We start from the raw sequence: 20,901 nt of genomic DNA on the forward strand, positions 1-20,901 counted from the left end.
ATATGAGAGCTAGTGGAGTCATAAAAACCACCACATCCACACTGTGACATGGTAGCAGAGCAGATAGTGTAACACGTTACAGTGCCAACAATGTGCGTTCAATTCTGACAATAACTGCAAGGAGTCTGTACATTCTCCCATGACCATGCAGCAACAGGCAGAAGACCCATGTCACAAAGTCAACAATATTAGGCCCAACGCCAAAAGGCTTCTCGGAAATCAGGCATTTCTGCCCTACATCAGTCTGCAACCACTTGACACGAAAGTATCATCCACCCTTTTAGATTTAGTTAAAGAGATAAATATGTGCTCGACATGCACCAAGTAACTAGGCAGCCATCCAGCCCTTGACAACAATCACATTGTATAATCTTCCACTGAGTTGTTACCGTCATAAGGTTGAACATCCAACATTGGATCTTGAGCAGCACCAGCAGAGCAGCAGCTGGCACCGAAAGGAATCCCTCAGCACTGGAGATGGACGCTTGTCCTAACAGGTTGGCAAATCGTGCAGACTATATATAATCGGTCTATAGTTTGGACATATGTAAAAAATCCCTTGGGACAGAGTAAGAGCAGGGGAAATCCCTCACTGTTCCAGTCAGAAACATTGCTCAACCTATAAAGAAATAATTTAGCTTGTCATTTACCACCAACATGTTTGGGAATTTATACCAAAACTGGCTGTCACATACTCACTATCCAATTCTCCTCAAACTCCTAATAAAAATAAAAGAAATATAGACGCTGTTGTGCCTTCTTTGTAATTCCATTAATATGTTGGGCAGAGAACAGATCCTCAGAGAACACAAAGTACACTGCAGATGCTGTGGTCAAATCAAGACATACAAAAAAGCTGGATGAACTCAGCAGGTCGGGCAGCATCCATTGAAAGAAGGGTCGACCCGAAACGTTGACTGCTTCTTTCAACAGATGCTGCCTGACCTGCTGAGATCCTCAAAGACGTTGACACGCAGGAACTGCTCACCCTTTCCATTTCGGATCCTTCAATGAGAAATGGCATGTGTTCAGAGGGCATTGGAGGAGTCACGTACAAGTCTTACAGGCCAAAGAGTATCAAATATATAGAACATAAACCAGTATCGCACAGGAACAGGCCCTCAGCCTAGCATGTTTGGACTGACCATGATGCTAATCCAAGATAATCCTAGCTGCCTGCACGATTCCTATCCCTCCATTCACTGCCTGGTCATGCGTCTGTCTAAAAGACTTTTAAACACCACTACTTTAACTGCTTTTACCACCACCCCTGGCAGCCCATTCCAAGCACTCACTATTAAACTTTTCCCCTCACCTTACAGTTACGTGTTGTAGTATTTGACATTTCTACCCTATCTGTGTCTTCCAGTTTTAGAAACTAGGTCTCCCCTTATCTTTGACACTCCAAAGAAAACAATCCAAGTTTGTCCAACCTTATAGCTTAAACTTTTCAATCGAGACAGCATCTTGTCACTTTATCTCTTATAAATCCCTGCACCCTTTCTAAAACTCCATATCCTCCCTATAAAATAGGGGCCAGAACCACACACAGTAGTCCAAATGAGGCCTAACCAAAGTTCAGTACAGCTGAATCATATACTCAACACCTGAAACGATGAAGGCAAGCATGCTGCATCCATTAGTTACCACTGCTACTTGTGATGCCACTTTCAGGGAACTAATAGTCATGACCACAAGATCCCTCTGTACATCAATGCTAAGGATGTAGTGTGTACTTACTGTACATTGGACCTTCCAAAACACAACACCTCACACTTGACCAAACTAAACTACATCCGCCATTTATTTCTTTACCCACATTTCCAATTGGACTATATCCTATTAAATCCTTAGACAGCCGTCCTCACTATCCACAACAATGCCAGCTTTTCGTTACAGAAGTCCCATCACTGATTCGTGAGGAACACTACTGACCACAGACCCCTGCTAAGCTAATGTGGTGAACTACATATACCTGTCTGGACACGCCCCCTCGGCTAACAAATGTGACACCTGCCGCTACAGCTCCCCCCTCACCACCAATGAAGAGCCCCAAACAATCCTTCCAGGTGAGGCGACACTTCACCCGAGTCTGCTGGGATCATCCTCTGTACCCGGAGCGACCCGCTGTAGATCGGGAGACCGCTCCGCAGAGATCAGGCAGCATCTATTTCCTTCATCAAGTCTAGGAAGTGTGCTACTCGGTTTGTCCAGCATCTAGAGACTGATCTCTCCACCTGAGCTCATCTCTTGATTTGGTTAACTCGAATGCGCAGGTTCATTCTTGAGGGAAGACTGCACAGGCTGTATTTACTGGACCTGACTGAACCACGGCCAGTGCGGCCCTAAATCGGTACCACCCCTTCCATAGCACCACACTGTCTCGGTACTGTCCCGGACTGTTACCTTCTCCCTCCAGGGCTGTGCGACCGCCGCCAGGCCGGGCTCCATTCTCCGCAGCTGGCTGAAACTCAGTCCTTCCTGCGAGTAGGGCAGGGCAAAGCCGGGGCTTCAGGCCTTCACCGAGGGCCAGGTCCCACAGTCGGGACCGGGGGAGGGTAGGGATATTTCCCGGAGACCGGGGCCCGAATAGTTACCCGGAGGAGGTCACGGGACCCGCCCGGGCAAACAACCGGCGTCGCGATGAGCGACGCAGAAGCCGCCGTGGCACACGCTCGGGTCAAAGTTCAGACGCCGCCCCTCTCCGCTTAGAGGACTTCCCCATGGCATCGCCGCCATGCTACTCGGTGAAAGCTCTCTCAGTAGGTCAAGACATTTCCAACTTCTCACAATCCCGATTCTGGAAACGGCAGAAGGAAAACGGAACCGTTGATGTTTCAGATCTGCCACCCTTTATCATGTCATTTTCTGTTTGACATGAAAACTTATTTCTCCAAACGTGTTTGGAGATTTCTCCAAAATAGGGAGATACAGATCACGTTAGGTAGATGGAATTTAGTTCATCTGGCATCATGGTCTCCGACATTTTGGGCCGAAGCTTCTGTTCCTGTGGGGTGCTGTTTTGTTTTCTCTGCGATAGTAACAAGCCGGTCTACTATTTCCTACAGTTGCCTTTTAACATTAGCATCGAGCATAGAAGAGTACAGCACAGTACAAGCCCTTCAACATTTAAACCTACTCCAAGATCAATCTAATCCTTCCCACGTAGCCTCCATTTTTTTCTTTCATCCATGTGCCTGTCTAAGAGACTCTGAAATATCCTTAGTTACTGCATCTACATTATTTTTCATTTGTTAAAAGCTTTCTGGAGATTGATTTTGTCAGTTAATAGCTTTGTGAATTGCAAAGGTTCGTGAAAGGACGCTTTACAGCTACAAATAAATGTCTCGATAGAGACAATTAAAAGACTCTTAAATAGACACATTGATGCTAGAAAATGGAAGGCCTTGTAGGATGGAAGAGTTAGATTGATTTTAGGATTAAAAGGTCAGCACATCATGAGTAGCAGGACCTGTACTGGGCTACAGTGTTCTATGAGACTGCAGAAGCCGGAATCCTGAACAACACAAACTGCTGAAGGAACTCAACAGGTCAGGCAGCATCTGTGGAGGAAAATGGATAGTCTACATTTTGGGTCAATATATATATAATCTGAATTGAAGAATGGAGGGGTCAAAGTAAAAAAGAGGTGATATCAGGTTCCATCATCTCCAGCCCTTTGTTACCTCCACCAATCACTTCCCAGCCTCTGTCACATTTTCCACACTTCCCTCCTCCACCTGCCTATCACCTGGATCTCCATGCCTTTTTCTAGTTATTGTACCAACCCTTCCCTTCAGCTCTTTATACTGGTTATCTCCCCTCTACTCTTCCACTTCAGATGAAATGTCTCAATCTGAAATGTTGACTGTCCATTTCCCTCCATAAATACTGACTTGAAAATGACTTGTAATTTCACCTCTGGAGTCTCAAAGGTCATAGTCACTGGGCTGGCTCTGCAGTAGGTGAGTGAAACAACATCAAGGGATCAATCTAGTGGACCTCATCTAAACCAATGCACAATACCAATGCTAGTGATGACCACAGCACAGGTCCTAGGGAGACAAAGTCCAATGATTACACAGAAGACACCTTCCATCGTGCGTGGCTCTGCAACTGTATTAAATGGGATAGATTCAAAATAGATCAGACTGCACAAAACAGGGCATTCATGAGGTGCAATGGACAATCAACAGCAGATCTATAACCTTACTGTCTGGCCTTACCTCACTCTACCATTTCAATTAAGTCAGGAGATTAAACCTGGTTCAATGTTAAAATCAAAGTTTAGTTTATTGTCATATGCACAAGTTCATGGGTGCACAGGTGCTATGAAATCATAGTTGCAGTGGCTTCACAGGTACATAGCATCATATATGCAGCATTCACAAGAAAAACATACACTAAACACAATTTTTACAAGAAAATACACATAAAACAAAATAAAATCCATTTTAGTGAAAAGTGAGCAGAATGATCATAATGCTATTAACGACAGTGATTAGGGTATTTTCATTTGATGAAGATCACCATCCACAACAATGCCAGTTTTTCGTTACAGAGGTCCCATCACTGATTCTTGAGGAACACTGCGAACCATGATGTATCGGACTGAGTCCACTACTTTCTGCAGATTCTTATGTTCCTGTGCATTTGATTGCCATATTGTAACAATCAGGACACCTTCAACACTACATCCATAGAAGTTTGCTAGCATGTTCAGTGACAAGCTAAACCTCCTTAACTTCCTAAAAAAGCCACTAGTACACCTTCCCTGTGATTGTATCTATGTGCTGGGCTGTACCCAGGATAGGTCATCCAATATGTTAAAGCACAGGAATTTAAAACTGCTGATTCTCTCCTTGAGCAGAAGGTTTTTTAAAAAATATATTTATTAATGGGATATTGGTGTTGCCAGCTAAGCCAGCATTTACTGCACATCCCTAGATGCATTTGAAAAGGTGTTAATGAACTGCCTTCTTGAACCGCTGCAGTCCCTGAGTTGTAGGTACACCCACAGTGCTGATGAGGAGGGAATTCCATGATTTTGACCCAGCAACAATGAAGGAATGGCGATATGTTTCCAAGTCAGGATGGTCAGTGATTTGGAGGGGGATTTCCAAGTGGTGGTGTTACCAGGTATCTGCTGTTCTCGTCCTTCTAGATGGTAGTGGTCATGGGTATGTTAAAAGCTGAATGAAAATGAGGTGCTAAACTAGGAAAGTTGTTATACAGGACTACAAAAAGAATATATAAAGCCATTAGCCAGCAGCATAGTTACACAATGGCAAATTCCCAAAAACATGCAAAATAGCACATAGACTCCTATTCACAAAAAGGACAGACCCAGTTTAACCGATCACCAACTCCCAGTTAGTTAGTCTTGGTCAATCAAAGTTAAGAAGGAGTTAACGATTTGTGCACTGAAGAAGGTGCAGAGAAGATCCATCAGGAGGTTGCTAGGATGGGGTGTTTTAGTTATGAGAAGAGACTGGATTGCCTAAGTTTGTTTTCCTTGGAGCAGAGGAGGCCACGATGAGACTAGATGGAGGTGTACAAAATTAAGAGGGGAGAAACGGGGCATAGAGTAGGAAACTGTTTCCCATAGCAGTGGTGTCTTAAGGTAGGGTTAGGTTCAGGAATAAGAGGTTAGAGGGATTTTCTCACCCAGAGGAGAGACTGGAATCTAGAACACACCATCTGAGGGGGGTGGTGGAAGCAGAGACTCACAACATTGAAGGAGAATCTGGACAAACTGTCCAGTTATTTAATGATACGGATCAAGTGAAGAAAATGGGATTAGTGTAGGTGTACATCTGATATGTTTTACTTTATTTAGATATACAAAACAGAACAGGATCTTCCAGCCCAATGAGATGCACCACAGAGTAACCCATCTATTCAACCCTAGTCCAACCATAGCACAATTTCCAATACCAGTTAACCTACTAACTGGTACATCTTGGGACTGTGGGAGGTCAACATAAGGTTTCTATGATGTACGAGTTCTGTCAAACACAACACTTTCCAAAGACCTGATCAGTAATATTTACTTTGGGTTTTGTCAGGGTAGCCCATCAAAGCTCGAGATCTGAGTTAGGGAGAGGCTGGACAGGCTAAGACTCTATTCATTAGAGCAGAGAACAATGAGGGGTTAGCATATAGAGGTATACAAAATCAAGAGAGGCAGGGACAGGATGAATGCAGTTTTCTCCCAGGGAAAAGGAATCATGAATTTGAGGCATAGGTTTACAGTAAGAACGTAAGAACATAAGAGATAGGAGCAGGAGTAGGCCAATCGGCCCCTCAAGCCTGCTCCGCCATTCAACAAGATCATGGCTGATCCAATCTTAACTCTAGTTTTCACCGAATCCCAAACGGCAACAGTGCCAACCAACAGGGCACCATGCCGCCCATTTTATTTTATTATTCATCCCGCCCAAACCCATGTGATCACCCGGGGAAAAAAAAACGATTTGCCAATTGAGGAGAAAAAATCTGGAAAATTCCTCTCCGACCCATCCAGGCTATTGAAAACTGGTCCAGGAGATCACATGGCTGATCTAAACCTAGCCTCATGTCCACTTACCTGCTCGCTCACCGTATGCCCTAATGCCATTTTTATCCAGGAAAATATCTATCTCTGTTTTGAATTTATTGAGTGTAGTAGCTTCCACAGCTCTCTGGGGCAGTAAATTCCACAGCCCCACTACCCTCTGAGTGAAGAAATTTCTCCTCATCTCAGTCCTGGAACGGACTGAGAGGGGAAAGATTTAAAGAGGACCTGGTGGTCAACTTCTACATATGGAGGATGGTGCATATTTGGAATGTGCCGCCAGAGGAAGTGGGTGAGGCAGGGACATTAACTTTTAAAAGACACTTGGACAGGTACATGGCTAGGAGGCATTTAAAGGAAAAAGGATCCAGAGCTTTCCCAACACATATAATGCATAAACTCTTCTCGAGCTTCCAGCCAGGTCCAGGTTTTGATTTTAACTGACATTGTGATGACAAACTCTGTCGTCTTCATCGGGGTAATGCCCAGCCTGTTTAGTTCAGTGGTACTGTATATAAACTCAATTCCTACTGTCTGTCCCTCCTGATTGAATAGTCCCCAACCAGTCAGCTTTCCACTGTCCCACCTTATTTAAAATCATATTCTAGCTCTTACTTAGAATGAGACCTTCGACTTTATTGAAATTCTTATTCTCTAGTCTTATTTCAATGTCTTCCTTCACCAGGCAATCCCAAAAGCCCTTGGCTTGGCAGAGTGGTCCCATGCCATCAAAGTCAATACTGTGGTCTTTACATATGCAATATACTGCTACCACCGATTTCTCCAGGTGACCCAAATGGTTACACTTCCTATGCTCCGAGATGCAGGTTTCCACTGTGCGCCCGTCTGGCTGATATACGCTACTTTGCATTCACAGGGAATCCTGTTAATGGCAGCCGACCTGAGTCCCAGGTCATCCTTGACCCTCATAAGCTGGGATTTGAGCTTCCTTACTAGTTTATGGATGGTACTTATTCAGGTTACTGGCGATCCTTCCAGTAACAGGTGGTAGTGACAGGTTCTCCTCGTTAAGTTTCCTGGTTTTTCCATCGGCCCTTTTAAGGGCCTGATTAATTTTCTTCGCCTTGTAGCCATACTGTAGGAACGTTGTGTGTAATTATCTTATTTATTCATGGAGAGTCTCTGGGTCTGAAATTGTTTTTGCACAGTTAATCTAAGTAAAAGGAACCACTCTACATTGGGAGGCATGATGGTGGATGGATATTGTTGAGGTGTAAGTCCATGTGAATGGGCTTCTGATGGATGTCATGACCGAGGCTACCTTCCAATTTCCGTCATATCAGAATTTCAGGAACGGGAGGCAACCATTCTTCTCCATCTCCATCGTAAACTGAATGTTTGGATGTATGCTGTTCAGATGGTCCGGGAATTGTTGGAGTACCTGGAGTCCATGGGGCCACACTATGGAAGTGTCATTAACTTCCTGAAGAAGCATTTGGGATGCAAGGGGGATGAGCTCAGCACCCTTTCCTCAAAGTTCTCCATGTAGAAATTAGCAATAGCCAGTGAGAAGGGTGACCCCATGGCCACTCTGTCCAGTTGTTCATTATAGTTTTCCTTATTGAGGAAATGCATTGATGCAAGAGTGTGTTCAAAAAGGTCAATGATACCCTTATCAACTCTTGACTACACGAGAACCAAGGTGTCCTTAATGGGAACTCTCGTGAACAGGGACACCACATCAAAACTGGCCATTATGTCCTCCAGGGTCAGCTGGATGTTGGTTATTGTTTTAACGAAGTTGGCTGAATTCATGATGTGATGCTCACAGCCCCCACAAAGGGAGACAGAATGATTGTTAAATGTATAGCGAGGTAGTAAGTCGGAGAATCTATCGCACTGATGATAGGCTTCAGGGGAAAGCCTGTAAAGTCTTGGTTGCACCGACGCCTGAGGTAGGAGTGTCTTGCATATGTCTGCTGGCAGTCCAGATTTCTCTAGTAAAGTGAAGGTCTTCCTCACAATCAAATCCGTGGGATCCTGCTGTAGAACCCTGCAGACAGGATCATCCAGAATCTGTTGGATTTTCCTATGGTATTCCTGCGAGGACATCAGGACCATCACATTTCCTTTGTCTGCTGGTAAAATCATTATGGCTGGGTTTCACCGTAGTGCATGGAGGGCCAGTTGCTCTCCTTTTGTAATGTTCGGTTTTGGCAAAATGGCCGTTTTAAGGGCCATGCAGACCTCTATCTTTACTTCCTCTGCAGTATCCAGTGAAAGTTTTCAGATTGTTGCTCTACTCTGCCAACATAGTCCCAATAAGGTATAGCTCTGGGGACCGGAGAACCAGTGGCATAGACTGATCTAGTCGCCTTGTCACCATATCGGCCAAATGCAAACAAATGGGACTATTTTACATGGGCTTCTTAGTCAGCATAGACTAGTTGGGCAGTAGAGCCTAGTTCTGTGCTGTATGACTCTAAAGCACTCACAACATCTGTCCAAAGATGACCTAAATTCCATTTGCAAGCTAAGATTACTGCTAAGTCCTGATATTAAAGTATCATTTAACCAAGTGTGGAATCAAGGACCCCTGTGAGATTAAAGTGAATGAGCATCTAGTTCACCAGTGGTCAGAACCAAACCTCACACAAAGGATGGTTGTATTAGTTTATCAGCCATGCACAAGCCTCCACCCCTGACCCAGTACAACACTGCAAATGGTCCTCAGCCAGTGCCCTAGTTCCAATCACTTTCTGCTGCTTCTTCAATGACTTTCCTTCCATGATTAGATCTGAGGCGGGGATGTTTGCCGGTGAATGGACATTAAATTCCATTCATAACTCTTCATCAAATGAAAGTGCCCACGACCCAGACAATGGTATGAACTGGGAACTGGGAACATCTATGTCAAAAAATTGTCATGAATTGTACCACCAAGAAGTACCAGGGTAGCAGATATAGGGGAACACCACCATCTGTAGATTCCCATCCAAATCCCACACTATTCCAACATGGAAATATATCACCATTCTTTCATAATCACAGAGTGTAAACCCTATAATACCTCCCTAGCAACACTGAGGGAGTGCTAGGTGTGTGTTAGTTAGAGTGCTAGTTCAAGGCTTAGCCCATCCCCACCTACTCAAGTATCAAATGTTATTTCTTTGTTCAAGAAAGGTAATAAAGGTATAATCCTGGGAATTACAGACCAGTGAATCTTATGTTGGGGGTGAGCAAACTATTGGAGGGGATTCTTAGGAAAAGGCTTTATAAGCATTTGGAGAAGCATAGTCTGATTGGGGATAGTCAGCATAACTTTGTGAGGTGCAGTTTGTGATATATATGGATTTTAGTGAGGCATTTGAGAAGGTTCCCCATGGTAGGCTCATTCAGAAAGTCGGGAGACATTGAACCCAGGGAAACTTGGCTATGTGGATTCAGAATTGGCTTGCCTACAGAAGACAGATAGTAGATGGAGGTCATTAACCAGCAGTGATTTGCAGGGTTGCCTGTTCTTTGTGGTATTTATCAACAACTTGGTGGAAGGGTGAGTTAGTAAGTTTGCAGATGAGATGAAGGTTGGTGGTGTTGTGAATAGTGTAGAAGGTAGTTGTAGGCTACAATGGACATTGATTGGATGCACAGCTGGGATGAGAAGTGGTAGATGGAGTTCAATTGGAAAAGTGTGAAGTGATTCACTTTGGAAGTTCAGACTTGAAGGTCTGGGGAACCATGTCCATAATTCCCCCTCAAAGTTGCCATGCAATTTGATCAAGTGATAAAGAAGGCATAAGGTGTGTTTGCCTTCATTAGTCAGGCATTGAGTTCAAGAGCCATGAGGTAATGTTGAGCTCTATAAAATTCTGATTAGATCACACTTGGAGTATTGTGTTCAAGTTCTGGTCACCTCATATAGGAAAGGTCTGGAAGGACTAGAGAGGATGTAAGGGAGATTTACCAAGATGCTGCCTAGATTAAAGAACATCTTAATAGGATAGGTTGAGCAAGCTAGGGGTTTCCTTTTTGGACTGGAGGAGGAGAGGTGACTTCACAGAAGTGTGTAAGATGATAACAGGCACTGACTGAGTGAACAGTCAGCATCTTTTATCCAGGGCAGCAATGGCGAATATGAGGGGGCATCCTCCAGTATCCTCCGATACTGGAGGAAAGTATCGGGGGGGGGGTGTCAGAAGTAGCTTTTTTTTTACACAATGAACGTTGGATGCATGGAACAAAGTGTCAGAGGTGGTGGTAGAAGCATGTACAATAAGGGCATTTAAAAACTCTTAGATAGGCACGTTAATAAAAATAAAAATGGAGGGCTATGTGGGAGGGAAGGGTTAGATTGACCTTAGAATAGTTTAAAATGTCAGCAACATCATGGGCTGAAAGGTTTGTACTGTGCTGCACTGTTCTACATTCTATAGTTGTGACTTGTACCACCAAGGAGGACCAGGACAGCACGTGAAGGGGAACACCATCATCTACAAATTCCCATCCAACTCCCACACCATTCTGACATGGAAATATATCACCATTCCTTCATCGTCACTGGAACTCATTCCCCAACAGAACTGTGGGAGCACCTTCACCAGAGGATGTGCTGTAGCTCAAGGTCTAGCTCACTCCCAATTTCTCCAGTACAGTTTGGGATGGGCAAGAAATGCTGAGCTCGTCACTTAGCTTGAACCCCTAAAAAGTAATAAATTACAAACATTTCACAGAATTCCCATCTAATAAGTTCCATTTGCCCATATTTGGCCCAAATCCCTCTAAACCTTTTCCTATCCGCGGCCATCTTTTAAATACTGTTCTCTGCCTCAGGCAGCACTTCCTCTGGCAGTTTATACCGAACATCCTGTAGGAGCATAAGTTGCCTGAGATCCCTATTAAATTTTTCCCTTTTCAAAATTCTGCCCTCTAGTTCTTGATTTCCCAACCCTGGGTAGAAGACTGAGTGCATTCACCCTATCTACCCCTCATGATTTTATACACCTCTATAAGATCACCTCTCATTCTCCTACACTCTAATGAAGAAAGTCCTAGCCTTCTCAACATCCTTGTAAAATTCCTCTGCACTCTTTTCAGCTTAATACATCTCTCCTTTAGCAGGGTGACCAACACTAAACAAAATGTTCCAAGTGCAGCCTCACCAATGTCTTGTGCAACTGGGAGACGACAGGGAGATGCAGAGAGAGAGAAAAACTTTGAAAAACAGTTAGCAAGAAGGGGATCAAAACAAAATACATCGCCAGGTAAAATCACACAGAGAGATACAGCTCAGAGACCGGCCCTTAGGCCCTTCGAGTCTACACCAACTATCAGCCACCCATTTACACTAATCCTTTATTAATCGCACATTCCTTCTCGGAAGCAAAATCGTCAATAACATGTGAAATCTGTCATTTTGCAGCAGCAGTACAGTGCAATACCTAAAAAAATAAGTTGCAATAAGGAATATATTTTTTTTTAAGTGCAAAAAGAAAGCAAAACAGTGAGGTAATGTTCGTGGATTCATGGACCATTCAAAAATCTAATGGTGGGGTGGATGAACATTGAGTATCTGTCCTCAGGCTCTTCCCTGAGGTAAGTGATGAGAAGAGGGCATGTCTTCACAATGGGTCTTTAATGATGGATGCTGCTTTCTTTGAAGATGGCCTCAATGATAAAGATTTGTGCCCACGATAGAGTTGGCTGATTCTACAACCCTGTCAGCTTTTTTTGATCCTGTGCATTGATGCAACCAGTCAGAATGCTCTCCACATCACAGCTGTAAAAATTCTCTTACCGCTACCTGGACTATTCCTCTTCCCACCCTGTTATTTGTTAAAAATGCCATCCCCTTCTCTCAATTCCACCGTCTCTTCCGCATCTGCTCTCCGGATTGAGGCATTTTATTCCAGAATGAAGATGATGTCCTCCTTCTTCAAAGAAAGGGGCTTCCTCTCCTCTACCATCAACGCTGCCCTCAACCGCATCTCTTCCATTTCGCACACATCTGTCCCTCACCCCTACTTTCTGCGTTCCACAGGGATCAATCCTTACACAACTTCTTTGTCCATTCATCCCTTCCCACTGATCTCCCTCCTGACACTTAACCTTGCAAGCAGAACAAATGCTACACCTGCCCCTACGCCTCCTCATTACCATTCAGGACCCTAGAGGCAACACTTCACCTGTGAGTCTGTTGGAGTCATATACCGTGTCCAGTGCCCCTGGTGTGGCCTCCTGTGTATCAGTGAGGCCTGACGTAGATTGGGAGACCACTTCCGTAAGCACCTACACTCCAACCGCCAGAAGAAGCAGCATCTCCCAGTGGCATCCCATTTTAATTCCACTTCTCATTCCCATTCCCATATGTCTATCAATGGCCTCTTCTACTGTAGTGATGGGGCCACCCTCAGGTTGGAGAAACAACACCTTATATTCTGTCTGGGTAGCCTCCAACCTGATGGCATGAACATCGATTTCACAAACTTCCCGTAATGCCCCTCCCCCCTTCTCCTTCACCATCCTCAACCCTTTCCCTCTCACTTTATCTTCTTGCTAGACCATCACCTCGTGTTCCTCCCCCCTTCTTTCTTCCTATTCTGTCCCTCCTTCTAGATTTCCCCTTCTTCAACCCTGTGTCTCTTTCACCAGTCAACTTCCCAGCTCTTTACTTCACCCCTCTCCCTCCTAGTTTCACCCATCACCTTGTGTTTCTCCCTCCCCTCCCCCAAATTTTAACTCTACTCCTCATCTTTGTTCCCCAGTTCAGCTGAAGGGTCTCGTGCAGAAACGTCCTTTGTACTCTTTTCCATAGATACTCTCTGGCCTGCTGAGTTCCTCCAGCATTTTGTGTGTGTGTGTTGCTTGCATTTCCAGATCTGCAGATTTTCTCTTGTTTATACAAATTTACAAGTCTTTGGTAACATACTAAATTTCCTCAAACTCTTACTGAAGTATAGCCACTGATGTGCTTTCTTTGTGATTGCATCAATATTCCCAATAACTCCGCCAAATTCAATCATTCACCTCCATAACAGAAGAAATTTACAGTGGATGTTCAACCCAGCAATCGGCATGTCTTATGGATGTGGGAGGAAACCCATCCAGACACAGGGAGAATATGCAAAATCCACACAGACAGCACAAGAGGCCTGGATCAAACCTGGATCTCTGAAAACACAAACATGCCGGCGATAATAAACCGGATTCTGATTTTGAGCAAACACGAGGAAATCTGCAGATGCTAGAAATTCAAACAACACACACAAAATGCTGGTGGAACACAGCAGGTCAGGCAGCATCTATAGGAGAAGCACTGTCGACGTTTCAGGCCGAGACCCTTCATCAGGACTAACTGAGAGGAAAGATAGTAAGAGATTTGAAAGTAGTGGGGGGAGGGGGAAATGCGAAATGATAGGAGAAGACCGGAGGGGGTGGGGTGAAGCTAAGAGCTGGAAAGGTGATTGGCGAAAGTGATACAGAGCTGGAGAAGGGAAAGGATCATGGGACGGGAGGCCTTGGGAGAAAGAAAGTTGGGGGAGCACCAGAGGGAGATGGGCAGAGAGACAGAAAAAAAACAAACTAAATATGTCAGGGATGGGGTAAGTAGGGGAGGAGGGACATTAACGGAAATTAGAGAAATCAACGTTCATGCCATCAGGTTGGAGGCTACCCAGCCGATATATCAGGTGTTGTTCCTCCAACCTGAGTGTGGCTTCATCTTGACAGTAGAGGAGGCCATGGATAGACATATCAGAATGGGAATGGGACGTGGAATTCAAATGTGTGGCCACTGGGAGATCGTGCTTTCTCTGGCGGACAGAGCATAGGTGTTCAGCGAAACGGTCTCCCCGTCTGCGCTGGGTCTCACCAATATATAAAAGGCCACACCGGGAGCACCAGACGCAGTATACCACACCAGCTGACTCACAGGTGAAGTGTCACCTCACCTGGAAGGACTGTCTGGGGCCCTGAATGGTGGTGAGGGAGGAAAAGGGCAGGTGTAGCACTTGTTCTGCTTACAAGGATAAGTGCCAGGAGGGAGATCGGTGGGAAAGGATGGGGGGGACGAGTGGACAAGGAAGTCACGTAGGGAGCGATCCCTACGGAAAGCAAAAAGGGGGAATGAAAGATGTGCTTGGTAGTGAGATCCCATTGGAGGTGGAGGAAGTTACAGTAAATTATACGTTGGACCTGGAGGCTGGTGGGGTGGTAGTTGAGCACAAGGGGAACCCTATCCTGAGTGGGGTGGCGGGCAGATGGGGCGAGGGCAGATGTGCGGGAAATGGGAGAGATGCTGATTTTGAGGTTAGGCAATTCACTACGCAGCTCTTAAGTAATTCAAAGCTTGCATTTTATTGTCTCTAAATAAATATTGACTTAACTATGTTGACTGCAGGCCTACAATTTAAATCATGAATGTTATTATTCCCTTTGTATCAATAGTCACTCAGATCACCTCTCCAAATTGAAACACAGAAGCAGAACTCCCATGGCCAAATGATTGATTCTTCTCCCTGCCCCTGGCATGGGGTCTTTCTTGCAAAACTTAGCTACAGAGTTTTCACTGCTTAATATCCAAAGCTCCTCATTCCTATTCTCCTTCCTTAATCAGTTCAAAATGTTGTATTTTGATCCCATTGGCTCTGGACTACCTGGTTACTGTATGTAAGCTTTGCATTGGCTCTGGCCCAAGGCAGCATCATTTTAGACCATAAACCAAAGGAGCAATATCAGGTCATGCAGGCCACTGAACCTGCTCTGCCATTCCATCATTGGTGATTTGCTGTCCCTCTCAATCCCATTCTCCTGCCTTTTCCCCATAACCTTTGACGCCCTGACTAATCAAGAACGTTTTAACTGCCACTTTAAATATACCCAATGACTCAGCCTCCACAGCCATCTATGGCAATAAATTCCACAGATTCACCACCCGCTGGCTGAAGAAATTCCTCCTCATTTCTATACTAAAGGGTTCCTGTATTCTGAGGTTGTGGCCTCTGGTCCTAGACTCTTGCGCTACAGGAAACATACTCTCCAGATTTATTCCATCTAGGCTTTCAATATTCAATAGGTTTCAATGAGATTGTGATGGACATTCACTTTGCAGGGCTCAAGAGGCTCATTGCTAATCTCAGCATTCTAGTACAACTGCATGGCCTTTCCAAAGGGTCAAAGTTGTTTGTGACAAAGTTAGACTTCTGACAACTATTCCTTGTTGGCTTCTTTTTGTAAACAAAAACCAGTGTAACGTTCTCCTTCGGGTGTAACGAAACGCCGAATTTAACGTCCGGATAAACCACAGCCAATGCAAACCAGATCGCAGTAAGATTAACCATTTACTGTTCACTCTTCATATTAACATATGGTGAAAACTGTTGATAAAACAATACAAGATTGATACAGTATTTGTTCCTTCCTTAATATCACATTTCAAGTGTAAATACTTGCAAAGGTGACTATAACTACATTACACTAAGGTGCAGTATACAGGGAGAGTTTACCTGCTCCATTGACTACTTTAAATACACTTCCATGCAAACTATCCGCGACTCTTTAACTAACGAAAGCATAAACATTATCTACCGTCGTTACCTCTAACAGGATCAGCATTAACATCTTAGTTCAATATATCGATTATCTATTAACTTACAGCGTTGCTCTCACTGTGATTTCTCATGCCTGCAAAACTGCTTGTGCTCAGGTGAGCCTCGTGGAAAGCCCCCACCCTCGCGCTAATTTCAAACCGGTGTTTTCCCACAAGACGCGGCGAAACCGGATGTGACGTCATCGCATGCCGATATATTTTACATGCAATGAATACACTTTAAACACTTCTAATTCTAACTAGAAAATACTATTGAATGAATCACTAAGCGAAAATATTATAAACTAAATAACTGTCGTAAAGACAGCACACTCCCCGCTTGACCTTCGTAAGGTCACAATGAGCAGAGTACAAAACTTAGTCTCTTAATCAGTCATTGGGTAGAAGTAGAATAACTTCTGTAACTGGCCCTTGGTAAATTTTCACATCGCCTTGGTTGGTAGTCTTCAATTCGATCTTCCTGACATGTCCATCCCCGCTAGGGAATGTAGCAGTGATTCTGGCCGTTGGCCAGCTGTTGCGGGTGATCTGCTTGTCCCTGAGCAGGACTAGGTCTCCGACTTGAAGATTCCTGCGGGGTTCTGTCCACTTTTGTCTCTGTTGCAACAAAGGTAGATATTTTTGTCTCCAGCGAGGCCAGAACTGATTTGCCAGAGCCTGGACTTGTCTCCATTGCTTTGTGTACAGATCCCTGTCTGAAAAGTCTCCTGGTGGAGGAGGTGCCCCTGCCTTCTGTGTAAGGAGCATTGATGGCGAAAGTATAAAGGGGTTTTCTGGGTCAGAAGACACAGGTAGGAATGATTGTGCGTTTATAATGGCTGTGACCTCTGCCATTAGGGTGCACAGTACCTCGTGGGCCAATCGGGTGCGTTGCTGTATCTCAGGTTTCCTTTTCCAGGTTTTCCGTAAGGACGTGAACCGTTTGACTGCCTGCTCTTTGTTATCTGGTGAGCGCTGGCATGGTTCTCTGATAGGCAATGGGGCAACCCCATTATTTGCTTCATCTCTGAAGACCTTGGTGTCTTTGGTTTTTAAAGAAATGGTATCTTGAGCTGATTGTGCAAGTTTGTTGTCATACTTCGTTAGAGCGAAGACTGACTGGCCCAGCGACTCGTCGCTTGCCTCGCGCTTGTTAACGCCTTGTTGTGCTTCCTTGATGCACGGGACACTCGGGCAGGGTTGAAAGATCGAATGGCGGCCACTCTCTAGCACATTGGTCTTGAGTGTGCCGACCGTCGGTTTGTGTACGTCACCGAGACACACCTCTCCTATCACCACCCAGCCCAGATCCAGACGTTGCGCGAAGGGGGCGTTGAGTGGTCCATTGATCTGCTGCCTAACCTTGTGTACCTGGATAACATCTCTTCCTAATAGCAGGAGTATTTCCGCTTTCGGATCCAGTTCTGGGATGTGTTTGGCGATGTGGTGGAGATGCGGCTGGTGTAGCACCGCACTTGGTGTCGGGATCCCAGCGCGGTTATTCATGATTTCATTGCACTCTAAGAGCGGAGGGAGACAGATGACGACTTTACCATCCAGGGACTCGATCTGGATGCCTTCTGCCTTCCTTCCTTGGGTTTCCATGTTGCCTGAGCAAGTTTTGAGGTAGTATGGGAACCGCTCACTCTCAATGTTGAACAATTTAAAGAACTCTGGACTGACTAGTGAACGATTGCTCTGATCGTCCAGAATCACATAGGCTTTGATGGCCTTGTCTTTGGCTCCTTTAGGGTACACCTTAGTGAGGCAGATCTTGGAACAAGAACGACTTGACTGAGCTTGACCGCAAACTTCTGTACAGTTCGTGCTGACAGCTATTGACCTAGAGTGAGCCTCTCCCTCCCCGCCGTCCTGTTGTGGGGGTGAAGGAGCGCTCTCGGTTTGTGGTGACAGGTCGGGATGCATGGCCTCGACGTGATCTGGGCTGCCACATTCCGGACACTTCACGGCGATCGTACACTCTCTGGCGAGGTGAGAGGTTGAGGAACAGCATCTAAAACATATTCTTTTCTCCTTGAGAAGAGCCGTCCTCTCTTCAAGGGGTTTTTCCCTAAACATTCTGCATGCTTTCAGGGGGTGAGGTTTGTTATGCAATGGACAATACTTGCCAGGGTCGTTGTTAGTCGTAAGGGCTTCGGTCTTGAGCACTGACACGGGTTTATCAATGTTGAAAACATTCGAAACGGATCTGCCTGGCTTGGTGTAAATCGAACTGCTTCCTGGACCTACAAGGCTAGGGTCGTTTCGCCTCTTCGCCTCCTTGCACACAAACCTATTGAGGAGCTCAAAGGGAGGAAATCGACCATCGTGGTCTTCCTTGTACTCTGAGGCAACAGTCAGCCACTTGTCCTGCAGCCCAAATGGAAGTTTGTCCACAATTGGTCTAATCCCGGATGGAGTATCTAGGAATACTAAACCAGCTGAATAGCCATCTTCTTTGGCGCCTTGGATCTCCATGAGTAAATCTCCGAATTCTCTTAACTTAAAGTGATCTTTGGCTGACACCTTAGGAAAGTTTTCCAGATGTCGATATAGCGCCGCTTCAATAATGTCGGGGGCCCCATATCTCTCCCAAAGTCTCTCCCACGCTTCGCTTAAGGCTAGCTCAGGTTTGTTGATGTACACTGAACGCATGCGTCTCACCTGGTCGCGTGATTCTTTTCCCAGCCATTTCGCCATAAGGTCCAACCTTTGGGTTGCACTGAGCTGGACCCCGTCAATCACGTTGGTGAATGTGGAGAGCCAAGCACGGTAATTTTCGGGTTTATCGTCAAACTGGTACAGTCCCGAAGTGACGAGATCCCGTCGTGCTAAATACTGCAGCGTGGGATCGGCTGCAAGCGGCATGCGGGCTGGAGAAGTACGTTGGCGCCTATATGACTGAGAACGCACGTTTCTCATGGAATTTGCCATCCTGGATTCAACCTCCGCGTCTCTTCGCATCGAACTTTGTAACTTTGGTGTCAAAGTATATCGGTTGTCAGCTCTTTCATTCTTGACTTCATCGCAGGGCCGCGAGGGTAAATTCTCTTCCTCGTAGCTGGGGAAGTTATCGAATAGGTATGGAGAGGGGAGACGAGCCTGCCTGTCTGCTTGATATTGTACATAGTCGCTCGTGCGTTCCAGTCTGGTCCTTTCCAAAGCAGAACTTGTTTCGGTCAGATCACGCGACCCTTCAGCTTCTTCTATGTACTCTGCTTCCACCCTGGCAGCTTCTCCTTCTCCTTCTAGCTGCAGCACATGCAACTCTGTCGATATTTTTGTCATTTCCAACTGGGTTTCGGCTTCTCTGGCGGCCTCTTCTCTTTGTCTGGCAGCCTCTTCTCTTTGTCTGGCGGCCCTTTCGGCTTCTTTGGTGGCCAGTTTCATTTTCAAAACTGCCTCTTGTTTGGCGTAATGCAGTCGCACCTTGGCGGCTTCTGCCTTGGCTCTTGCCTGTGTGGACTTACTTGATGTCGTTCTACTGCCCTTGTCGCTGGGCGCCATCGACTTGATCCCGGATCGAGCTGACATTGCAGCACTTGGAACACCTGATAACGCCTGGGTGGGCTTACTTGATGTCGGTTTACTGCCCTTGTCGCTGGGCGGCGTCGACTTGATGCTGGATTGAGCTGACATTGCAGCACTTGAAACACCTGATAATGCCGCTTTTTCACTGTAACGTTCTCCTTCGGGTGTAACGAAACGCCGAATTTAACGTCCGGATAAACCACAGCCAATGCAAACCAGATCGCAGTAAGATTAACCATTTACTGTTCACTCTTCACATTAACATATGGTGAAAACTGTTGATAAAACAATACAAGATTGATACAGTATTTGTTCCTTCCTTAATATCACATTTCAAGTGTAAATACTTGCAAAGGTGACTATAACTACATTACACTAAGGTGCAGTATACAGGGAGAGTTTACCTGCTCCATTGACTACTTTAAATACACTTCCATGCAAACTATCCGCGACTCTTTAACTAACGAAAGCATAAACATTATCTACCGTCGTTACCTCTAACAGGATCAGCATTAACATCTTAGTTCAATATATCGATTATCTATTAACTTACAGCGTTGCTCTCACTGTGATTTCTCATGCCTGCAAAACTGCTTGTGCTCAGGTGAGCCTCGTGGAAAGCCCCCACCCTCGCGCTAATTTCAAACCGGTGTTTTCCCACAAGACGCGGCGAAACCGGATGTGACGTCATCGCATGCCGATATATTTTACATGCAATGAATACACTTTAAACACTTCTAATTCTAACTAGAAAATACTATTGAATGAATCACTAAGCGAAAATATTATAAACTAAATAACTGTCGTAAAGACAGCACAACCAGTCTTCAATTATTAATGTAAACTGCAAGCAGCAATCAGTTTGAAGTTAAAAGCGCAGCTTTTTATTAAAGTACATACAGTCTATGTCTCTGTATACAACACATAGGTTCATTTTCTTGCAGGCATTCATGTAAATACAACAAACACAATAAAATCAATGAAAGACTGCACCCAGCAGGAATTGTCAAGCAGCATGCAAAAGACAACTGTGCAAATTCAAAAATAAAATAATAACTAAAATAAGAAATTGAGAACATTGAGAACATGAGATGAAGAATTTTGAAAGTGAGTTTTTAGGCTTTGGGAACAGTTCAGTGATGCGATGAGTAAAGTTAAGTGAAGTTATCCCCTCCGGTTCAAGAAACTATGGTTCAGGAGTAATCGCTGTTCCTGAATCGGACAGTGCAAGTCCTGAGGCTCTTGTACCTTCTTCCTGATGGCAGCAGAG

At 45.0% G+C, this 20,901-nt stretch overlaps 2 protein-coding genes across 6 annotated transcripts in view; one reads left to right on the forward strand and one right to left on the reverse strand.

The window, feature by feature from the left end:
• Positions 1 to 20,901, forward strand: part of LOC132398489 (leucine-rich repeat-containing protein 15-like) — a 146,344-nt gene that overhangs the window by 104,967 nt on the left and 20,476 nt on the right. The window lies entirely within an intron of this gene.
• Positions 1 to 20,901, reverse strand: part of riok3 (RIO kinase 3 (yeast)) — a 76,731-nt gene that overhangs the window by 38,630 nt on the left and 17,200 nt on the right. Inside the window, exon 1 of one of the 3 annotated variants that reach the window (XR_009513668.1) lies at positions 2,407 to 2,662. The exons of 1 other annotated variant lie outside the window; for it this stretch is intronic. Coding sequence is in view for 1 of the 2 variants with exons in the window: in XM_059977977.1 (XP_059833960.1) it covers positions 2,407 to 2,451 (45 nt within the window). In the remaining variant the exon portion in view is untranslated. Of the gene's footprint in view, positions 1 to 2,406; positions 2,663 to 20,901 lie in introns of those variants that run through there. One more of the 3 variants, XM_059977977.1, reaches the window with a different exon arrangement.

The sequence above is a fragment of the Hypanus sabinus genome, chromosome 1, assembly GCF_030144855.1.
Source record: "Hypanus sabinus isolate sHypSab1 chromosome 1, sHypSab1.hap1, whole genome shotgun sequence".
NCBI classification, from domain to species: Eukaryota; Metazoa; Chordata; class Chondrichthyes; order Myliobatiformes; family Dasyatidae; genus Hypanus; species Hypanus sabinus.